The sequence below is a fragment of the Gobius niger genome (genome assembly GCF_951799975.1).
Source record: "Gobius niger genome assembly, chromosome: 17".
In the NCBI taxonomy this organism is placed as follows: domain Eukaryota; kingdom Metazoa; phylum Chordata; class Actinopteri; order Gobiiformes; family Gobiidae; genus Gobius; species Gobius niger.
The window spans coordinates 19782200-19797730 of NC_136868.1; the positions used below are offsets into that span (position 1 = coordinate 19782200).

General features: G+C 39.6%; 2 protein-coding genes across 4 annotated transcripts; both read right to left on the reverse strand.

The window, feature by feature from the left end:
• On the reverse strand, positions 1-5837 carry mindy4 (MINDY lysine 48 deubiquitinase 4). 2 transcript variants are annotated; one of them, XM_079575170.1, is made up of 19 exons: positions 5462-5837; positions 5104-5223; positions 4898-5040; positions 4586-4820; positions 4239-4450; positions 4107-4165; positions 3938-4044; positions 3728-3844; positions 3568-3659; positions 3306-3407; positions 3148-3211; positions 2997-3062; positions 2837-2904; positions 2695-2758; positions 2404-2565; positions 1738-1918; positions 1519-1597; positions 1372-1442; positions 1-632 (listed from the first exon to the last, which is right to left on the reverse strand). In XM_079575170.1, the coding sequence occupies exons 1-18, from the start codon at positions 5519-5521 to the stop codon at positions 1394-1396; spliced, it is 1980 nt and encodes a 659-aa protein (XP_079431296.1). In that variant the 5' UTR covers positions 5522-5837; the 3' UTR covers positions 1-632; positions 1372-1393. The 2 variants fall into 2 exon arrangements, with proteins under 2 accessions (XP_079431296.1, XP_079431295.1); XM_079575169.1 differs by lacking the exon at positions 1-632 and having other exon boundaries at positions 1363-1442.
• Positions 5838-6460: 623 nt separating this feature from the next.
• Positions 6461-14566, reverse strand: nexn (nexilin (F actin binding protein); the record flags this gene model as incomplete). 2 transcript variants are annotated; one of them, XM_079575252.1, is made up of 14 exons in its annotated part: positions 14405-14566; positions 13025-13504; positions 12745-12942; positions 11754-11838; positions 11512-11660; positions 10184-10384; positions 9932-10105; positions 9594-9782; positions 9254-9445; positions 8382-8579; positions 7753-7974; positions 7494-7682; positions 7045-7408; positions 6461-6900 (listed from the first exon to the last, which is right to left on the reverse strand). In XM_079575252.1, exons 2-14 carry the CDS (start codon positions 13460-13462, stop codon positions 6887-6889), a joined length of 2613 nt encoding a protein of 870 aa, XP_079431378.1. In that variant the 5' UTR covers positions 13463-13504; positions 14405-14566. The 2 variants fall into 2 exon arrangements, with proteins under 2 accessions (XP_079431378.1, XP_079431379.1); XM_079575253.1 differs by lacking the exon at positions 6461-6900 and having other exon boundaries at positions 7025-7408.
• Between the last annotated feature and the right edge of the window lie 965 nt (positions 14567-15531).

The window sequence follows — 15531 nt, forward strand, 5'->3', positions numbered from 1 at the left end:
GTTAAACACTAATAGGATGAAGAATACTCTCTGGCAGAGGCTGCTCATGTTGATGGATTGACAGTGCCATGCTGCAGCTGTGTGTGTGCCAGCCTTTTTGATCCCATGTGCTGCAGGGGCTGGCACTGGGGTCCTCCACCTCCACTGCACGCCTCACACTATGAGCGTTGGCTGCAGTTGCCAGGAGTCAGCGTAGCCTGCTATTTACTCACTTACTGGTGACTGAATGGTTATGATTGTCTTTAGGATTCTTTATTATGAATGTCGTAAAAAAACAAAATAAAGTTAACCAACTATTTGTGTTGCACATTAAACTATTGCTATAACGGCACGGTGGCTGAGCGGTTAGCACTCTTGACTTAAGGCAGGAAAGTCCAAGGTTTGATTCCCAGACCGTGTAAGCCTGTGTGGAGTTTGCATGATTTTCTCCCCGTGTCTGGATGGTTTCCTCCAGGTGCTCCAGTTTCCCCCTTCAGCCAAAGTCATGTGCAACAGGTGAATCCTCCAGTCAGGTGATACTGACCATCAGTCTGGCTCCACATCTGGAGAATGGTCCCCAGGCACGGCACTACCGTCACCCACAGCTCCTTATGGGTTGCTCCAGCGGCATCGAAGGTAGAGGGCAGACTTCCCTATGGAAACAATGAAGTCAGCCTTATAAAATGCAAAAGAATACTACTTCTAGAGGAGAATGCAGCATCCCAAAATGTAAAACTGCTTTAGCTAAATCTGCCTTCTCTGTAATTGCAATGGGTCAGTGGAACTCACTGCCAACGGAGATTATTGCATGTACTACATTTTAAAAATGTGCGCATTTTACTAAGAAATGGCTTCTAGAAAATCAAACTTGCACTCATGATCAGTAGCGACGTCATTAAATTGTGCACTGTCTCTGTCTCAATAAAAAACACGCCATACCATACCAAGAAATCTAAAAAGTATCAGTCAGTAAAATGAGAAAAAAAAAAAAATATATATATATATATATTCAATTCCTAAATAAAGTTATTTGGTAGTAATAAAGAAATTGTATTTTATGGAATTAATTCAACATTTAACAACGATACCCACACGATACACAGACTATTTTTTTTTTTTTAAACTGAACATTTTAATAAATTGAGATTTGACTAAGCCCTTTTTACTATAAAAAAAAAACATGTGGGCTACTATTATATTTAACCTGTACAGTCTGTATGCAATTACAAGAAAACAATAATGGGTAATAGTAAGTGAGTATTGACATTGCAGTTACATAGCAATATAGAACTGTCAATTCTTTCCAATTAAAACACCATTAAAACAATGAAAAGAAAAAAGAAAAGTTTAAATGAATTGTTTGAAACACATTTTTGAAATTGTCATAATTACGTTTCAGATGCAATGGGATGAATCAAAGAATGGGCTCTGTGTCATTCCAGTTCACAAAAGCATTGTTCCACCTAAAAACATAAAAGACTATCAAATATTTGAGCCAGTGACTCAGTGCTGACTGATATGAACAGAGGTTGAACCAACCTGGTGCGGATGCAGTGCTCCAGTGGAGGAATGAGGTCTGTAGCTTCATCCTGACAGCTCACGGATGATTTGCCAAGACCTAAGAGTTGAACAATTCACGTTTTTATAAACAGTACTCGACTCATCTTACACACAAGCATAATAATGAATGTAAACGCAAATTATAAGGGGAAAAAACAAAAACAAATGTATATTTAAAAACATGATGGTTGAACTTACATACTGTCAGACGAATCTCTTCCTGCTGATGAGACAGTCCATCATAATAATAGAGGTCGAACTCAAGATCATTTTCAGGGGAAGTCAACAGCTCCCTCTGCAGGCCAAACAGCACGCTGAAATGACTCTCGCTGCAGACCACCCAAATAGGGAAATGAGGAGTCTTCAAGTAGCTTCCGACCTAATATACAGATAAACTGTTAAATACAGACGTACAGTAACATTATACAGATCAAATTGACCAGTTGCCATAGAGATGGACAGTATTAAAAATAGTAATAATATAAAACAAACTTTTGCCATTCAGCATTGTATGGTGTATACTATGCAGCATAGTTTAAATAATAACATTGATAGCACTACATTTGTCCTCAAAAGCAAACACACAGTATACAGATCTTCAGCTCACAACGGCAGAAGGTCATATTTGTAAGGAACACTCTATTCCTGTCATAAACATAAAAACCTTCCATAAATATTCCTGCCACATCTGTGCTGCTGAAGGCAGCTGTGCCATAACTACAGCTGAGGAATGTCCTCCAAGAGCTGGTTTTGAGCATGTATCTGGTCTAGAGTAGTGTGTATCTGGTCGAGAGGAGCGTGTATCTGGTCGAGAGGAGCGTGTATCTGGTCTAGAGGAGCGTGGATCTGGTCTATCTGGCTTACTTTACAGATGTTGTAGTGCTCAAATAGGGACAGAAAGCCAATTTCACAGTGGTCTTTGATCCCTTTCAGCAGCATTATATTGCCATTTCCAGAGTCCAACTCCATGTCATGGTCAAATACATTGGAAACAGCTTGGCCACAAAGCAGCAGGTTGACAAGTTCCTAAGGAACACAGACACAGTTAAATATTTTTGTTTTTCAGTTTATGGATTAAAAGTATCAGGTGAGGAAAAACATATAGTAAAATGTGTCATAAAAGTCGGGCAATGCATGGCCATGAAGAAAGCAAACCTGTGTGCAGTAACCATGGGCACCAATGAGTGTTGTGGTGGGAACATCCATGTCCTCTCTCACTCTGCACATTAAAAACAATACACATGTCATGGACTCTTTTATGTAAACCTATAACGCATTACACACGTGCTCAAGATACTTTTCAATGGAGCGAGAGAGAATTGCTGATATAACCAAGAGTAAGCATCCTAAAACTTCTGATTCAAACTGCAAAAAAAGCAACAACAACAAAAAGAATCAGTATATTAACGAGTAAATCCCTCTAAAGAACAGACTGATGCAAACATTAACTGTTATACCTGTTCAATATGCTGGTCGAGAAAAAGCTCCAAGTCTTTGTGGTTATCAAAAGAAAAAAGCAGGATCTAAAACACAAATGAAAACAAACTGAGACTTTGTGATATCACATATCACTTTGCATTGACCTACTGCCACAGAAGTAGTACTTACCCGTTCAAGTATTCCTTCTGATTTGTACTGCGCCGCTGGTATGAAGTGCTTTGTTTTTGTACTTCTGAAGAAAACCAAAATACAGCAATATTGATGTAAACTGTAACAATAAGTGTCTTGAGTAAGTAAATGTAAGCATTTCAAACACAAGTTCTTACATTGCAACAATCACTTGTTTCTCTTCCCCTGCCCTCCACAGGATTTCTGCGATGGCACGAGCCAGGCACTTCCTTCTGGAAGTGTTAGAGGGTCTGAGTTTGCTACAAACCAAAGTAACAGTTGAGTGAAAACAGTTTTGTTCTAATTATAAATGTATTACAAAGGTACTGTACAAAGTGATATAATGGTTTAACAGGTCAAATGTATATATTATATATAATATATATATGTAATATATATATCCATAGGCAGATTACGTACTTAAGGCCAGTGGTACTAGGGTCATTATTTTCAAACAGCAGTTTCTTTAAAACAAAAGCTTGCACTGAAGCCAGAACCCCACAAGGTCCACCCTGAAGAACATGTAAAAAGAAAAATCATTAAGATTAAGATTTTGTTTTATTTATTTATTTTGAGGCACCTTCTTCTGCACAATCCCATATCCAAGATCGTGTGTTTCTGAAAATATGAAACCTTGATTTTTCCACTCAACGCTGAAACAATTTAAGCTGGAGCCAAGAAGAGCCAGTTTTAATTCCTGGAGTTAAGTACAAAGGAATAAAAAACGGAATCAAAAGAAACCACAAGCATAATTCATGTTGACCACAAATTACTGGGGTCAATTACAAACCGTGGCTGTTCGCAGATCTATTGGAGAGCCTGTCCAACTTTGTTCTGTGATGACTTTATTCAAAGTCATTTTAGAAAGGCTTTGCATCTCCGAATCATCAATGTCATCTGTGAATAAAAAGCACATCACTCCAGATGTTCTGATATTTCAAGAAAGCCACAACACTTACCCAACACCATTTCTAACACATTTACATTTGGCTGATTTGATCTGGCCAGTGATTGGCCCCTAGAAAATGAAAAGAATATACTGAAAAAGTGAGTTTAGTGACTTAAGTGTATAAAGTACATTTTTTGCAAACCTCTTTTCACTTTTCATGGTAAACTGCACACTCTCAGATTCATTATTCTCTTGGGAGTGGTCGTCAGCAGCAGCACTGACTTTAAATAAAGTACTTTTATCACTTTGTTGCGAAACCAGAGGGGTGTCTTCAAGGTAACAATTTTCCTCCTCATTTGTGAGCAAAGGGTGAGGAAATTCTGCCTTTCGGAATTGCCTTTTCTTGTTTGATTCCTATAAAGAAAACAAAACACACAATTATTTATTTTAAAAGCGCTTTTAGTGGCTAATGTAGGCGGGAAAACGCTACATAAACTGACACCATTGCCATAACTTATAGTTTGTCAGTGTGACCAATACATATGGTACCTCAGGTGAACTTGCTATTGGTCCTGGCATCATGCCACGTCTTATGCGACTGGTTTTGTTCCTTTTTGTGCTCTCAGGAACAGGAACCCTAAAGTGCTCATTGTCTTGGGAAGCCATGAGTGCCTGCCCCTTTTGGACATGTGCAGTGAGACTGCTTTGATTATGAGGGGCTTCCTCGGGTTTATTTGGCAACAATAATGTTGTCTGAGAGGGTTTGGCTGCTTCTAAATGTGACCTAAGGGAGAAGAATGAACCTTGTGAGTTGAACAGTAAATAGTTTCCAAATATCTTTTTCATACAAAACAGTGATACCTTATGAGACGAGATGGAGTGCTACTATCCAGGTTGTTTATCTCAATAGGTGAAGATACAGGTGAATTCATTTCATTAGTAGCACTTTCTATCATATGTTTAACAATGATTTCAAGCAGCGTTTTACAAGGTGATTTCTCTATCTGCAAGAAAACAGTGCGTCATCATCATCTTGCAACCTTACCGTAAGCTCAACAACATCTAACCTTATTCTTTTTGTAGAGGGTCTCTAAGCTCAGAATCTGCCTCAGGTGTGATCTGTTGTTAATACTGGCCACTGTGCGGGGATGCTCCGCATCCATGCACGCAATCGTCTTCTTCAGCCCCTGCAGATAAAGCACTTTGACGTTGCAGCATGTTTGTGGTACGGTCAGCTGCACTTGTAGAGTGATGATGATGTTGGACTTAAACCATAGATTATATATTTAGTTACACCAAGCAATCGACACCATCTCTAACATTAGCTACTCTCATCTTTAACTTAGCATGCTTGTGCTAAAAGCTAACATCGCCTGCAAATGAACATTATCCCAACAAACAAACCTTCACACCAATGAGTCTTACCTTACGACTCAGATATTCTCGCACAAGCGAAGACGACACTTCTTCGACACAAATTGACATGTTGAGAGTTCCACGTTTGTCTGTCCAGTATTTGTTTTTGTATCAGACAAAAGGCAGATTTGTACACAAAAACAAACCATGGATTTTCCAACACTCTCAAGTGACCTGTGTTGTCATCGGATGTTTACGATATCATGATTCAACATGTTGATGAGGCTCGGGCACGAGCCGTTCCACGCTCTTCTATCTTCAGACTTCAGGAAGTGTTGTTTCCATGGCGATGCTAGCCGCTTCACCAGAGACTGTTTCTTCAGGAGAGATCACCATAGAAATAACAAGAAGATACAAGTTGAAGATGATAGTCGTTTCTCAACCAGTATCCAAAGAGATGATAGATTTCCTATAGTTTCCTCTTGTTTCAATAAAAAAGGCTGGTCTGCTTTGAAACAAACAAAAACGTACATTTTTCGGTAAACCAACACGTCGCCGATATTAGCCTATCAACACGCTAAAACCGGCACCTTCCACTACTGACCAGGAAGATGATATTAGGGTTGGAAATCAGATAAATCTTTTGAAATGTGGTTAAAAGACTTGGGAAATGTGCATTTGACTGTTGCTTTTTTCTTTTCTTTGCAACATTACCAGGTCTGTTTTTAAATTTTAAAATAAAATAAAAAATAACAAGACTCAAAACAAAGTTTTTGATTATTTTATTAAAACGTTTTAATCAAAACATGACAACTCGAAGAATCAGTGTCTACACTATTATCAAACAGAGCCAGGGTTCAGCAAACAACAATGACAGCATTAACATTACATAATTGATCAAATGCAGGGAAATAATAAGGGGAGAAAAAAGGGATGGTACAGTGATAAACCAACATAGTATGTAATAAATCAACTCCAAACAGAAGAATTATTGCAAGTCATTGTTTCCGACATGCAGTTGATTTTTTTTTTAATTAGTAGGCTACAACAACTAAGGCCAAAACAGAGAGAAACTGAACAATTTGTAATTTGCAATAAATTGTAGATATAAATTGATTTTATGATTACAGTATGACTACTTTTATCAATATGACTTGACTATTTGAATTGTATTTACAATACAGTGCTGTGGCTTATAGTTTAAAAATTACCACAGTCATTCATTGAAGTACATTACATTATGATGACAAAGCTGATACACGGTGGGGACAGGACTTCAAACATAATTTGGCACTTGTAAAATACTACTCTAACTTTGAGTGCAGAGTTGGCAGAAAGTAAACACATTAGACATTTTTCTCTGTATGTTGTGTATCTTGCCTTAGGAATGCCAAGCTTTGCTCCCTCTGCTGTATGACCATTATACGAGGGTTTCATTTTTTTTTTACAAAAAAGGTTTAAACAACAGGAAATCTTTCAATGCTTGGTAGATCATCAGTAGTCATAAGCTGAAAAGAGAAAGCACAAGTTTGGTTATCAAAATGGTCATCACAAACTAATGCGGAAGAGGAGCATGCGGTCCACTTCATAGAACTTCCAGATAAAAGTATGAGGCATCACTCAGGCATGCAGTCAAACCAAAGTGGTCTTACTTTCTACTGTTAGAATGCATGTGCTGGCGGCTGTGCCTCGACTGTTCACAGCCTTGCACATGTACTCTCCCTCATCTTCAGGGAAGGTCTCGGGCAGGTATAGGCAAAAGGTCTCCCCTCTCTCAATATACTGATAGTCCTCACAGTCCTGGAGCATCTCGCCCTCAAACCACCAGGTCACCTCAGGTTTAGGTTCTCCTGTGATCTTAACTGTGAACCGAACTGGCTCGGAGTCCACAACTGACTGATTCTTGAGGGGCTTTTTGAACCAAGGAGCCCCTGACCTTGCATGGTCCTCCTCATCTTCAAAAGCTGCAGATCCATTGATGATGCTACCCTCCTCATCAACGTCATCTTCTTTTTTCTGAACATATTCACATGACACAAGAAGACAGTGTAACACATCATCAAAGCAGACCTTGCTTTCATTACGTCAACAAGAGATCTACCTTTTGGAGCGCAGCGTCTATCTCTTGCTGTTCAAACTGCATTCTCTGTAGCTTCTGCTCCTCTATCCTTTTCTTCTCCTTCTCTTCTCGGGCTTTTGCCATTTGTTCAAAACGTGCTCGCATGTCCACCTTCTGTTTGAAGGGGGACTCCTCAGCTCTCACAGAACTCATTTCTTCCTGTTCTGCATCCTATTAAAAAAAGAGATAAAAAAACAGTTAATACACTTTTATCAAATCTGTTTTATTTTATTGTGCGTACCTCTTGGAATCTCTCAGATTCCCTCTCTTTAATTTCATCATCTATAGCCTTCCTTCGGGCACGCTCTTCTTCAATCTTTTTCTGAATTTCCTCTTCAGTCAGCTGCTTGATCTTCTCAAACTTGGATTTAAGGCTCTTAGCTTGTATAGAGCCAGTCCTTTTCAGTTTAGTCAGTTCCTCATACTCTTTGCTCACCACATCTGAGCTTTCATTGATTACATCCTATAAACCAAAAGCAAAACATTATAACAATGTAATAATAGCAATATAGCAATGCCAATTAAATTCAGAAAAAAAATTACAATTGTAAGGAATTTGTTTCTTAAGAAAATCATAACTAAAACTGAACTTGCGCATTTAACAAGTTCAAATTAAGTATTTTTGTTTTAAGCTGCCTTGTTGTTTGCAATTGTGTTTTAAGCTGTGTAAATCTCAATCAGATAAATATTGTGATAACGAGGATTTAGCAATATTGTTTATTGTTTATTTTGTACACAAGATGTTTACTAATACATAATAGCCATACCAGATGTGATTCACTTGTTTTTTTTGTGATAATGTCTATCCTTGTGTCTATGCTGGTGTAAATATTAACACATACATCTCCACAGATCAATTTCTGGACTGACCTCCCCCATTTCTTGTCGAAGCTGCTCAAACTGCTGCTTCTCCTGCTCCAGTTTCTTCCTGCGTTCTTCTTCTTTCTGTTTTCTTTCAGTTTTCTGCTTCAACTTGAGCATTTCTTCAAAGTTCATTTCAAGTTTTCTTGGATGCAGTGCCTCCTGAGACTCAGACTTTTCCATTTCTCCATCTTCCTCCCCTAGAATCTAAACAGACAAATGTCAAAGCAACACGTCTATAGCAATAATCACATTTTCTCTCTCTTCCCCATGGCCGTAGAATGAAAACATTATTTCATAATAAATGAAATAAAACATATCTTACTGTGTCATCTCCAGGCCAGGGTTCTTCATAATGTTTGATATTTTATGTTAGTGACAATAGCAAGAGCCAAAACATAGACTGAGAGACATAGACTCAATCTCAACTATGAGCAATTGAGAATCTCCCATTGTGTTACGCATCCATCTCTTTGGACACTGAGGTCACAGACATTGTTAGCAACAAAGCAAAGGCATGTAGACTCCACTCCACAGTTCTACGTTTTTCTATAATTCTGAGAAATGTGCTTTGACCATGGTTTGCCCCAATACTGTCAAACAAAAAAATTCAGTTTGAAAATTCTAATTTCACTTAAATTCTCTTGTTAGAAGTGTATGTTTTTAATGTCTCATATGTCCTTTTCAAAGATTGATTATTATTCAGTTTGCTTCCATTAATACTTAATTTGGCAAGCATTTGAGTCAGTCATTCACTACCTGCACAAACAAAGTACATTTTTCCAGGAAACACTCCAAAGTTCACTTCAGGTGGACCAAATGTGAACGCACCCAAAATCACAGTAAACAGTAATCCACATTGATGTGGTTTATAGTCTCACCATGCTTTTGCGAGCTTCTGCAAACTGTTTCTTCTCCTCCTCCAGTCTCCTTTTGGCCTCCTCCTCTGCTCTCCTTTGCTCTTCCTCTCTTCTCTGGCGCTCAAGGTCCTCAAAGCTAGCACAGATCTTTCCTGGTTTACTGCCCTCTAGGTTCAGCAATGCCATGAGGACCTCATCATCTTCATCCACCAGCTGCAAGTTGGGAGAGATCACAGGGCAAATTGTTATTAAATGTAACACTTTTAACTACAGTAATAAAGAGCATGTTGTAGTTAAAACATTTTTTGGATCATATTCAACTGCACAATTCTTGCAATCACATCTAGATATAAAAGCTGACCATGCTTTTTCTGGCTTCTGCAAAAGCCCTTCGTTCTTCTTCCATTCTTCTCTTGGCCTCCTCCTCTGCTTTCTTGCGTAAACCCTCGACTCTCTGCCTCTCCACCTCTTCAAAACTTAACCGCAATTTTCCAGGTCGCATTTCCTCCTTGCCTTCTTGAGCAGACTGCAAGTCCTCCTCTTCTTCACCCTGTGCAGACCAACAAAATGAAGTACATATGATGTGAACTTTTGTGTTTATTTTATGTCTTTGTATGTTGTACACTACAGCATAAATAATATGATATTCACTTGTAAGCTTTTGTTTACAACAATACAAAGAGCATAACTTTTGTTTACCATTTCCTGTCTGGCCTCTTCAAACGCTTTCTTCTCCTCCAGTAGACGCTGTTTGGCCTCCTCCTCAGCTTGCTTTCTCCTCTGTTCCTGCCTTTCTTTCTCTATTTCTTCAAAAGTCAGCTTTAGTTTACCAGGAGCCACTTGTGGCTTTTCTGTTGGCTTGTCCTCCTCATCCTAAGTACAAATGTCAAAATATTATGAACTAAAAGTCAAACCTCAGCAAATGCAATATATATTTTGGCCCAGTCATACCTGATGTGCCAAAGAGCGCCTTTTTGACTCTTTGAACGAGCGTTTGTTTTCATCATATTGTCTTTTCTTCTCCTCTTCTGCTTTCTTCAGTAACTCTTCCTCTCGATTTTTCTCCATGTCCTCAAAGTTCATCTTGATTTTACCTGGAGGCCGAGAGGTCTTTGCTGGGACCACACGTACCAACAAGGTGTCATCTCCTTCCTATAAAACCAACAAAGAGTGATCACAGTGCATGCAAACGTTTATTCTGTCCCAGCAGAATATAGTATATGTCAATAGACTATTCAAATAGAAAAGATTTGCTCAACAAAGATACACCTATGGGGAAAGCGGCAGAGCTTCACTTCTTTAGTTTCACTGGGTCAGACGTGACAATTGTACAGACAGGTGCTCCACCAGAATGATCAACCGATGAAATTAATTCTAAAATAAGGCCCTGGGGGAATTCACAAAATTCACAAAGATACACCTAAATTGGACTCTGACTTTGTTCTTCAAGACTTTCAAAGGACATAGCTGTGGTTACCAGTAAGGCTGCACAATATGAGAAAAGATCACCTTTCGAAAACTGTCTTGAAAATTGCATTACTGAGAGACACATTCCACACAATTTGGTTTCTTCAATCTTCAGTTTTTGCAGTATATTGTTGCTTTTTTCAATATAGATATTACTTAACCTAATACTGCAACAACAATAATTTGGCGGTACATTGTGCAGCCCCATGTTCTTAAAAGTGTGTTCAAAGTGCAAGTGCTAATACTATGCGGGGTAATGGGTCGGGAGTTGCCCGTTAGTCCAGTGTCTCTGTGGTTGGTGTCAGTTGAAGATTGCAGTCTAATTCAGGCACAGCAAAGAGGTCTGGAGCTAATTTTGGCCCGAGTAGGTGTGGGAAACAGTTGCCAGTCATATAATGTCTGCACCTGGTGGTTTGGTCAGAGCTGCTCTAGTTATTTCTACAACATTAGGCGGGAATTTAAAGGTTTCTTTGTCATGGAATGTGTTGGAAAACAGGGATGCATGGTGCCAATAAAACTCTGCTCCCACAGGCTATAGCAGTGCCGCAATCTATTTTAACTACCATAAGACTTCCGCTTAGTGAATAGTCATCACGTTGAAACACAAAAGAAAAAGCAATACAAAAAGGGCTGTATGTAAGGGCATTTTACTTTTCATCTGTGCCAGCTAGCTGTAAGTCAGCCAAGCTAATTTAACCAAACGATAACTGATGGTTGGCTGAGCTTGAAAAATTCACAATATGCAGCATCTTTAATAAAGAAAGACCCAACCAACTCATACATGAGCCAATACGTCACTCCGTTTTACATACCTCGGCTGCTTTCTTTGCCAGTTCCTTCTTTATTTTGGCTTTTTCCATATTGTCCTGGGCTTCCCGTTTTTTCCTTTCCCCGTCCATCCTTTTCCTCTCCTCTTCTTGTCGTTGTTTCTCCATTTCTGCAAACTTTCCCTTCACGCTCCCTGAGGGTCAAAGGTAATTAGGCTTACCTTTACCACACTTCTTCAGCACACCTGAACACCTGTCACTCTCTGCCTGTTGCATAAGTGTCTCACCAGTAATTTTGGGGACATAGGACTTCTCCACTTTGGCCGGCTTCACCTCTTCCTCCTCATCACTGGAAGCGAGCAGTTCTTTTATCTGTAGTGGATAAGCAGGAGAATGTGGTACGGTGTACGAATTAGCTGGGATCATCTCTTTTGCCACTCAGGAACCATGCCGATGCTGGAAAGTCCAAGCGCCTAATCCCCGTTAATAGCCAAGTCACATGAGCTGAATGAGGACACCTGATTGGACAGTAGTGTTGGTGGATACAAAGGAGAGGAGCATATGTGTCACAGTCGGGCCAGCGATGGCATGGCCGTACTCACAGACCGTGTCCCGTCTTGGTATCAGCCATAATCCACTCACCGAACTATCAGTGCAGTGTAGGTCCCTCGCCACACTTGAGCTGGACGTAAAGCCCCATGTCATCTCCACACCTACTCATTCATGCCAAGTATTGTAATGCTTTACTACTGCTGATTAGTATGATTTGACAAATGATAAATTCAACTTATATTTGATGTGCAGAAACATGAATCATATGAACTGTTCTGGTGTTAGCGGGAAAGATGGCCCTCTGCATGTCACATACTGGGCATCAGCAAGAAACTGCAAGGCAAAACAACACCTACCTACTCATTGCACTAGAAAGGCCAAATATCGAATTTCTTTGCATAATCTTTTAGAATCATTACACCTGCACAACATTGACACAAGAAGCAAAATATTTAAAAAGTTATCACATATGCTGTGTTTGAGCACGGCCTACCAAAATAATACACAAAACTATGCTATCCCCCTAAAACTCATTGCAAAGGTGTAAAAGAGTTAGTAAGCAATAATCTGAGGGGAAACCATCAGCAATAGACAAACTAAAAGCTGGTTGTGTGTGTACTGAGTGAGATGTAGAGTGGGTTCTCACTGCAGCATTGGCGGGTGGTCACTCCATCACACCATGCCATCATGCGGGTTGTGCAGTTAGTAAGGTTGTCTGTCTTTGACCTGCTGTTTGCGCCGGCTCCACTCCCTCTCCTTAATGAACTGCTCTTTTCTTTTCTGCTGCTCCTCCGTGTTCCGCTTCCTGCTGCGCTCCTCGCGGGCTTTCTGCATGGCCTCATACTTGTTCGTCACTGAGCCTTTGTCTTGGTTCTCCTTTGGCACGTAGCTTCTCGCGACTGGTTTGTTGGACCTCAGCAGTTTCTGTGGAAATAGAATTATCTTGTGGCTTATATGACACATTTGAGTTAAATCAAGTCAGTTAACTGTAGAACACCAGACCCACCTCTTTCTTCATGGTCAGTTCAGATAAGTTATCCTCATATGTGTCAGGGTCCTTATTCTCTTTCTCTGTGCTTTTGGACACACCGTTCACAGCTCGAGAACGCTCTCGTTTCCTGATGGGTGCTTGGCTGTCTACTCCGTTCAATTGTGGTTCTGAAGGCTCAATACCAATTGTTTCTTCTTCATTTTGTTGGGATTTCAGATTATCTTTACTGTCTGTTTCTTCATTTTCTATATTTGTTACATTTACTTCATTTGTTAAATTTACTTCTTGGTCTTCATTTTCTTTATTTGTTACATTTATTTCTTGGTCTTCATTTTCTTTACTTGTTTCTTCTTCTTCTTCTTCTTGGTCTTCATTTTCACTATCATTGTTTTCGTCAAAAACATCCTCGACATCCAGGACATCCACTGCCGCAACCTGTGCCACCTCAGTCATGTTTGTATTACAATGACAAGTTGACAAGCAGGCTGGTTCTACCTGAAAATGAACACAAGATCATTTCAGCAGAATATAAGTGCAAATGCTATGCAATAGCAGAATACCATTAATTTAAGAACTTCATCATAAAAGCCCTTTTAAGAGCACAACTGAATTGTACAACCAATTAATAGTTTTTCTGTTTACAAGTCTATTGATTTGTTCTACAAACAGTCTTAGTTCAATAGAACAGCACTGCCCTCAGAAAAGAGTTGAGTGGAAGTTGTCTGACCTCTAAATATAGCTCACTTGTGTGTCAAGGACATGTGATCACAGCTATTTCAGACCAGTGATAGGCAGTTGGACAGAGCTCAAGTTGGCACCCAAATGTCGCCCCCAAAGCTCTAGATAAAATGGCGAGGCTAAGGCTCAGACAACTGGAAGGATGAAAGAGATCTGAACTGTTAGTCATCAACAAAACAAAAAAAATGACCAGTGTCCTCAAATACCTTTCACTGGGTCACAATTGTTTCACATACAATAAATGAGCAAAGCTGGTGATTTTTTTCCCTCTGATTTATCAGGTATTGTTTGAAAAAAGTGAATCAATGTGACCATTATTTCTGGTCTTCATCATGTGTTAAGCAGAAATCCTAAAGTTAGATGCCGGCAAACTGGCCCAGCCTGTCACTCCCAGAGAATTAAACACAGTCCTCCCCAGTACATACTCACAATTATTAATCTTCCAGAAAAAGACACCATTTTTTAATGGCACGCTTTTTAATAGGCCTCGGTTAAGGCAAATTTGCTCACCGAATTGTCCAAATCTAAGCCGCACGGTAAATGTTCTGAATTAGTAGGCTAGATTAATTCAATAGTTTTCTAAATAATTTCAGTATAAATGTTAACGTTATAAAGTTCTTATGGACGCGTGTCTTTGAACAATTCAAAGAACCTTACCTGATTATATTGTAGCTTGAATAAATCCTTTGGGAAGACAGAAATACAAAAGACAAAAGTAGGCCCAGTACAGCTCACCAAAACGCGACCACTCGTGGCACAGTGACTGCTGGCTGACGACTTTCCATAAAAGTACCTTACTTTCCTTCCACCGGATACTGCATTCCTCGCGCACTTGCCGCAGATTCAGCTGTTACAGCGCACGCATGCGCACTCACTCCCTGCGCTCACGTCTAGCTCATCTGTCGCTCAGGACCAGCTGCATCAACATTGAGCCGGGGCCACCTTGTGTTATTAAATGATAAACAACATTTAGCTTGTTTCTAACACCATGGGGATCTTCACTTTACTTTTCCAGCCTGAGCAACTACAATCTTGCGTTCTTGTTTGAGCATGGTAACAGGCCTAATGCAAGCAAATGCAAACAAAATATGTTGCTGATCAAGTTTGACTTTTGTTTTAAACTTACAATTGGCTTAATAAAATACAATAAAACGCCTGCTGTGGCCGAGTGGTTTGTGCTGTAGTTTGAATTAATAAGGACACGGATCAGCTTTTCACTGTGTAACCTGCTCTTGATCATGCAATGGCAGCAAAAAAATCACACAACTGTGAAAAACGAAATGTCGGTTGTTGCCAGCAAAAAAAAAAAAAAAGCTTTCAGTGAATGTGACACATTAGAGAGATTTGTCCATAGCCTATTCCAGAATGTTAGTGGTGAAATATCTGCTCCCATATAGGATGTTGTTTCTCTGGGCAAGACACTTAATCTGCCTTGCCCCCGGTGTCTGACAACACTCAGTGTGTGTTTGATTGTGAATAGCTGAATGTTTTTGAAGTTAATATAGCAAACAAAGCATCATCCAAGGCTGTGTGCCATTGTGATCAAAGCCTTCAATGTGTTTAATTTACCTAAATCCCACATTATAAAGTACACATTCGGATTCACAAAGGCCCATTGGCAATAAATGCAACATTTTATCACATTTTACACTATCTATAATAATTAGAGAAACATTGACCTGGTTTTGTCAGGGGCATCAGTTGAGGCTCTGCAGGGCATCATGGACAACAAGGGGAAGACTAAAATAGCACCACAGCTGTGGCAACTAATCAACACAGTAAGG